This window comes from Aptenodytes forsteri, unplaced genomic scaffold, assembly GCF_000699145.1.
Source record: "Aptenodytes forsteri isolate BGI_AS27 unplaced genomic scaffold, ASM69914v1 Scaffold54, whole genome shotgun sequence".
Classification (NCBI taxonomy): Eukaryota; Metazoa; Chordata; class Aves; order Sphenisciformes; family Spheniscidae; genus Aptenodytes; species Aptenodytes forsteri.
The window spans coordinates 12,677,474-12,683,775 of NW_008796044.1; the positions used below are offsets into that span (position 1 = coordinate 12,677,474).

The 6,302-nt window shown below is 61.8% G+C and overlaps 1 protein-coding gene across 1 annotated transcript; it reads right to left on the bottom strand.

The window, feature by feature from the left end:
• Nucleotides 1–305: 305 nt before the first annotated feature.
• GM2A (GM2 ganglioside activator) lies at nt 306–6,169 on the bottom strand. Its single transcript, XM_009285823.2, has 4 exons — nt 5,889–6,169; nt 3,109–3,261; nt 2,050–2,232; nt 306–1,928 (listed from the first exon to the last, which is right to left on the bottom strand). The coding sequence occupies exons 1-4, from the start codon at nt 6,003–6,005 to the stop codon at nt 1,773–1,775; spliced, it is 609 nt and encodes a 202-aa protein (XP_009284098.1). The 5' UTR covers nt 6,006–6,169; the 3' UTR covers nt 306–1,772.
• Nucleotides 6,170–6,302: the final 133 nt, after the last annotated feature.

The window sequence follows — 6,302 nt, forward strand, 5'->3', positions numbered from 1 at the left end:
GCCGGGACAAGCGACGCCCACGGAGACCCCCAGCGTGGGCTGTGCCCCCCGAGGGTGGGGGGGCTGTGTCCCCGTGCCCGCAAGCAGCGCCTGCAGATCCCCGCTGTGCCCCTTGCACAGGAGCCGGCCTCGGGGCTGCTCGCACTCAGCTCTTACGGCCACGGCATCCTCCACCGCTGCCCCCACCCCAGCCCCAACACCACTTTCGCTTCCCCCAGCTCAAAACCACGGCCTCGCTATTTCAAGGGAAACAAATGTCACCCCCAGGTCACCCCCAGCACCAAGAGGCACCAGCTCCAATTCCTGGTAAAAAGATTTATTAAGAACCTGCAGTACCTGCCCAAAAGGAGGATGCCTCCCTGGCATGGGTGCTGTGTGGCAGCGGCGAGCGGGATGAGAGGGTTAGTGCTTCTCCAAGCAAAACACACCTGGGTCGGACCCAGCAGCAGGATGAAACGGAGCAAGTCGAGGGCACAGAGAGGTGGTGGGGCACGTCTGCGTGGCAGAGGACCTCCCGCCGGGGCAGCCCAGCAGTAGTTAAGGCGTATAAAGTGCTTGGAGGAAGACCAGCCCTACAGAGAGGCTAAATAATGTGAGCAGGCAGGGACGGTGAGGAAGCGAGGGATGCGGGGGGCTGGTGGGTCACCTGCACCCTGCGGGGACCTGGCGTAGGTGGGTGGTGTCAGACATACGCCCTGCCTAGAGCAGCAGGCAGGAAGGATACTACCTGCCCACACCTCGGCCCCCAGCCACGACCGGGAGATGGACTTCAGGGCCCCCAAATAGAACCCAGCCTGCTGGTCTTCATGGTCATCTCCCAGTCCACCCCATGACCGGGGTGCTGCTCCACGTGGTGGGGGTGCCTCTGCCAGTGCATGGGAAGGATGGTCCCCAGTGCAGCGTCCTGCCTCGGCTCGGTCCCAGTGGCAAAATGAGATGAGTGGGACTTGTCCTCGGCCAGGCTGTGCCCCAGCTCCCCGTCACAGCCGTGTGTCCCCCCAGAGCGAGCGCAGCCCATGTCCAGCCACCTCTCCTGCTGCTGGGAGCAGCACCACGCGCTTGGTCCTTCGCGAGTGGAAACGTCAGTCGGGGGGTTGGGCGGTTTCAGTCCTCTTGTGCTTGTGATGGTTGTCACAGCAGGGACACAGGGAGGTGCCCTCACCGGTGCCTCATGCCACCAAGCTGGTCCCATGCGCAGGACAGGGATGCGCCAAAGGCAGACCCAGAGCTGCCATGGGGGGACAGGTCTCCTGTGGCCACTTTGGGGACACTTCTGCAAAACAGCCCTGTGCTCCGGCTGGAGGTGGTGGGGGCAAGCAGGGACACCCTCCGCAACTAATCCTGCATCCCTTCAGCCTGCCCCAGCACTCCCAAACGCTCCCTCGCCCCATGGAGTGCTCCAAGAAATATTGCTTTTCCCTGGAATGTTTTTGTCTAAAATACCCTGGATGGGATTAAGAGAAAAAAAGAGAAACTGGGTAAAAAATAACTACCCCCAGGTCACGCTGAAAGGCTGGGGTTAGCTCCACGGCCACCCTGTCCAGGGCAGGGGACACCCTGGTGATGGGGCTGGGGACAGCGGGACAGCTGGAGGGGCCTTTCTGTGTTTAGCAGGGGAGGGGGCACCAAGCGGGGGTATGGGGGCTGCCTCCTCCTGGCAGCAGGAGGAATGCAGCTCGCAGGGACAGGTTGGGATGTGATGGGGTGCAACTGGATGGGATGGGACAAAGGACCAAGGTGGTGGGGAGAGGAGGGACGGCCCCCCCCACTCCTCACTGGGACTGCAGAGAGAAGGCCAGCTTGACGCAGGCGAGCTCCTCCCCGCTGCTGCTGACGGCCACCCGGACGCGGTAGTTGCCGTTGGTCATCCAGGCAGGCAGCTCCACATCAGGCAGGATGAAGTCGCTGGCTGGCAGGGAGTAGGAGCCCTGCAGAGAGAGGGGACATGTAGGCAAGATGCCAGCCAAACCCCCCCAGCCCCACGCCAAAGGGCACAGTGGTACCTGGCAGCACTGCCAGCATCATGCCGGCTGGGGGGTTCAGGCGTACCGCTTTGAAGGGGCAGTGGCAGGGGATGCCGTAGGTAAGCAGGGGCTCCGGGCAGGTCGTGCCAGGCGGGATGAGGTTGTCGAGGATGGTGCAGACATCATCATAGGTGCAGCTGCCCAGCTCGTCGATGCAGGGCAGCTGGATCCAGAGGTCACCCAGCGCCTTCTCCACCACCAGCACCGCCTGCAGGGAAGGTGTCCAGCACCAGTACAGCCAGCACAGGTGCCCACAGCTCCTCCAGCCTGTCCCACCCCCTCCCTCCCCAGCCATCTCCCTCAGCTCCTGCTCATGCAATTCTTTGGGTTGTCCATGGGGCCACCACATGCCCTCCTGCCTCCCCCTCCTGCTTTTGGTTCCTCTCTGCCTGCAGGTTTCTCTTCCTCCAACCTCAGCTTGACCCCTTGAGCAAACACCTCCCAGCACCCCACGCACCTGCTCCTTCCCCTCTCCTCGGTGCCCTGTTCCAAAACTGCTCAGCAGCTCCTGTCCCACAGCTCTGCCTCCATGCTCTCCCGGCACGCTCCCCACAGCCCCAGCCCCAAACAGGCACCGTGGAGTTGCTCAAGACAGCCCATACACCTTGGGCAGAGAGACATGTTCGGTCTCATCCCAAAAAGTCCCTCAAAAGTGGTGCAGCATGGCCGGGCGAGCTCGAGGCTCCTGCAGCGGTGCCATGGCATGTCCCTGGAGGGAGCAGCTGGGTCTGGCAGCTGAAAAACGAGTGCTGCACCAACCGTCAGGAACACCCAGGGCACCTGGAGTTTCATTGCCCTCCCTGAGTCATTACATCCCCAGGACACGACACAGTTCATGTGGTTTCTCCCACTGGGACAAGGTTGGGAGCTTCCCACTGGGCTGTCTGCTCCCACCACGGGTCTCCCCATGCCCATCGCCCCATTCCGGCTTACAGAGCCTGGTGCGCTCAGCCCTGCATCGCTCCGTGCCTCGTTCCATCAAGGGCTGCTCATTCCCATACCCGCTGCTGGGCATTTCCCAGCTGCCGGTGGTTTCGGGAAGCTCTGCCCTCCCTCATCCTGTGGAGGCATCTCTGGCACGTACCTTCAGAGGGGAGGCCATGGTCTTGCTGCTGCTGACGGCCGCGCTGACGCGCAGGCTCCCTGGGATGCTGATGGGGTCAGGCGCCACGGAGAGGCTCTGCAGCACCACGGGGTCCATCCTGTCACCACAGTTCTCCCAGGCAAAGCCACCAACCTGCGGCACCAAGGGACAGGAGGAGTTAGAGCCAGGGCGAGCCTTGCCCTGGGTTTGCAGGAGGTTTCCCCAGTGCTGGACCCCCGACCCCCCCCAAACATCTGCTCACAAACACAACCAGAAAATGACCTTCAGCCCCTCTTCAAATGCCAAATAAATATTTCCCTCTGCATTTCTTGTACTCCCAGCTCTCCGAGCCTGAGGGCACTGCAGAAACTCTCCGTCCGGCCCCCCTGCATGTACGTTACACCTGTCCTGGTTTTGGCTGGGATAGAGTTAATTTTCTTCCTAGTAGCTGGTACAGTGCTGTGTTTTGGATTTAGGATGAGAATAATGTTGATAACACACTGATGTTTTAGTTGTTGCTGAGCAGTCCTTACACTAGCCAAGGACTTTTCAGCTTCTCATGCTCTACTGACTGAGCAGGCTGGGGGTGCACAAGAAGCTGGGAGGGGGCACAGCCAGGACAGCTGACCCCAACTGGCCAAAGGGACATTCCATACCATGGGACATCATGCCCAGTATAGAAACTGGGGGAAAGCTGGCCGGGGGGGCCACTGCTCGGGGACTGGCTGGGCATCGGTCAGTGGGTGGTGAGCAATTGCACGCTTGCTTTGTATATTATTATTATTATTATTACTATTAGTAGTAGTAGTATTTTATTTTATTTCAATTATTAAACTGTTTTCACCTCAACCCACGAGTTTTCTCACTTTCACTCTTCCGATTCTCTCCCCCATCCCATCGGGGGGGGGACAGCGAGCGAGCAACTGTGTGGTGCTCAGTTGCCGACTGAGGTTAAACCACGACAACACCCAAAGAGGGTTCCCAGGCTGCAATTTCCAAACTTGCCTCAGCTCAGCCTTCGAACACTTTGCATGTGAACAAGGCGAGAAGCATCCTTCACACCAGTGCCAACGGCACTGAGCAAGGTGTGTGAAAGCAAAGGCGAGAGAGCAAGCGGGGACCAGGCCAGGGCGGCAGTGGCTGCGCTGGCCGGGGGGATGCTGTACCCTGGGGGGGCTGTGAGGCCGGCACAGCCTCCTGGCTCAGGCAGGACCAGACCGGCTGTTGCAAGCCCTCATCCACCGGCTCCGGCCACCTGGTCCCGCACAGGAGCGGGAATTGCACTCACGCGTTGCATTTTAAACATGGCTTAACATTTCCATCTCTGCTCATGCTCGGGCGGCAGATGAGCCGGGCTCATCCCCTGCCTGATACACCCCAGGGACCTGATCCTGAGCTGGTTCAGTCCAAATGAGCCAGGGAAGCAGTGCTGTCCCGTGGGATAATGAAAATCCACACACAGAGGATGTCACCCGGACAGGGGGACATCGCTCATGTGTCCTGGCTGGGCTGGGAGCCATGCTGGGAGATCTCCCCTGTTTCCTCCAAGTCCCACCAGCCTCCCCGGCCACCACCAGCAGAGCCACGGGCTAGCAACGGCACCGGAGCCCTCTGGTCCCACAATCCAAGTTCAAAGGCAGGGGGATGGCGGCACTCGACTGCAACAGCCACCCCTGAAACCTGTTGCAAGCCGGTGGCGAGAGGCCAGCCCCAGCTCCCTCCCCAAGCAGGCTCCAGCCTAATTGCAGGTCTTTTCCTGGCAGGGAGGCAGAAGGACACCTGGGCTGCACACCCCGAGCAGGTTTGGCCGGGGCAGCCCGTGTCCCCGTGCCCGGGGCGCAGGGCTCTCCCTGCCTGCTCAGCAGCCGCAGAACCGGTGGAGGCTGTATTACCTGGTGCCAGCCGGCAGCCCCAGCGGGCAGCGCTGCCCACGCAGGCGAGCAGCCCGTCCCGCCGTCCCGCTCGCCAGCCGGGAGCTGCCCAGGGTGCAGGGTAGGACACGGGGCTCAGGGCAAGCCGGGGCAAGGGGCAGGCTGCGCCCTGACTTTTAGCAAGAGCTGAGAGCCCCTCTCCCGTGGGTCTGCTGGCGAAGAGGCCCCATGGGAGCTAAACATCAGTGTGTGGCTGCATATTGCTGGGCCGCAGACCCTCTACTGCCCCGCAGAGCCCCCTCCAGCCTTCCTAACCGGCTCCCCCTTCCCTGGGGCAACATCAGCTTTCCTGGAAAAAAATAGAGATATTCCCCTCCGGACCACGTGAAAGTCACGCATCTTAATCAGCCGTATCTTAATCAGCGCGTGTTGATGAGCCCGGCCCAGGGCTGCGTGGGAACGAGGAGGCAGCAGCCTGAGCTGGTGAGCTGGAAAATGCCAGCGAACGGGAGGAACGAAAGCCGAGGTGCTGGGAGGCTGCAGGGAAAGCTCAGCCGAAGGAAGGGAGGCCGCTGGGCTTTTCGGCCCGAAAGGGTTTGTCAAAACCGAAATCCCCTCCTGCTCGGAGGCTGAACCCAAACCCGCAGCCGTGCTCCCCCAACGCCGTCAGGTCTAGGGGATCCCACTCCCCCCCAGCCCAGCCGCAGACACGGGCCCAGAATCAGACCTCGCACTCGTCCTTCTGGGACAGAAAATGCTTTTGATCTCTTGCGAAACCCAGCCGGATGGCGAAAGCTTTCCTACCCACCTGCAGCCCTCGGGCTGCTCCCTCCGCCGAGCCCCCAGCCAGCCCCCTCGGCCCCTTCCTTGCCCAAATTGGCGCGGGGTGAAGGGTTTGGAGTCTCTCACCTTGCTCAGCCTCCGGGAGCCGCTCCGCTCCACCAGCAGCTGCGGGTGCGACCCGCCGAGCGCGGCCGGGCAGAGCTGCAGGGCGCAGAGCGCCAGCGCCAGCCCCGCTCCCAGCATCCCTCCGGCAGCGAGGCAGGATCTGTGCGGAAAGCTGGGGCGGCCGGCGGGGAAACGTGCCAGGGAGAGCAAAGCAAGAGCCGAGGCAGCGAGGCGGCCGCTGGCTTCCTGAGCGGGGCTTCCCGCAGCGCGGCGCCCGCCGGGACGGGGCTGGCAGCGGCGAGACTGGGACTGCGCCCTGCTAGCTCCGCGCCCGGCCCATCTCCCGATTCCCCTCCCTCCCCGTGTGTACGCGCAGAGATTTTCCCCTCCTCTTTTTTTTTTTTTGTTTTTTTTTCTTTTTTTTTTTCCCTTTTT

What these genes read in the sequence shown, in the direction of transcription:
- GM2A (XM_009285823.2), bottom strand. Translation starts at nt 6,005, where the DNA reads ATGCTGGGAGCGGGGCTGGCGCTGGCGCTCTGCGCCCTGCAGCTCTGC. An exon ending in CCATGGCCTCCCCTCTGAAG is followed by an intron (nt 2,233 to 3,108) that starts GTACGTGCCAGA and finishes CCTTCCCTGCAG; the next exon opens with GCGGTGCTGGTGGTGGAGAA. An exon ending in GCCACTGCCCCTTCAAAGCG is followed by an intron (nt 1,929 to 2,049) that starts GTACGCCTGAAC and finishes CTCTCTCTGCAG; the next exon opens with GGCTCCTACTCCCTGCCAGC.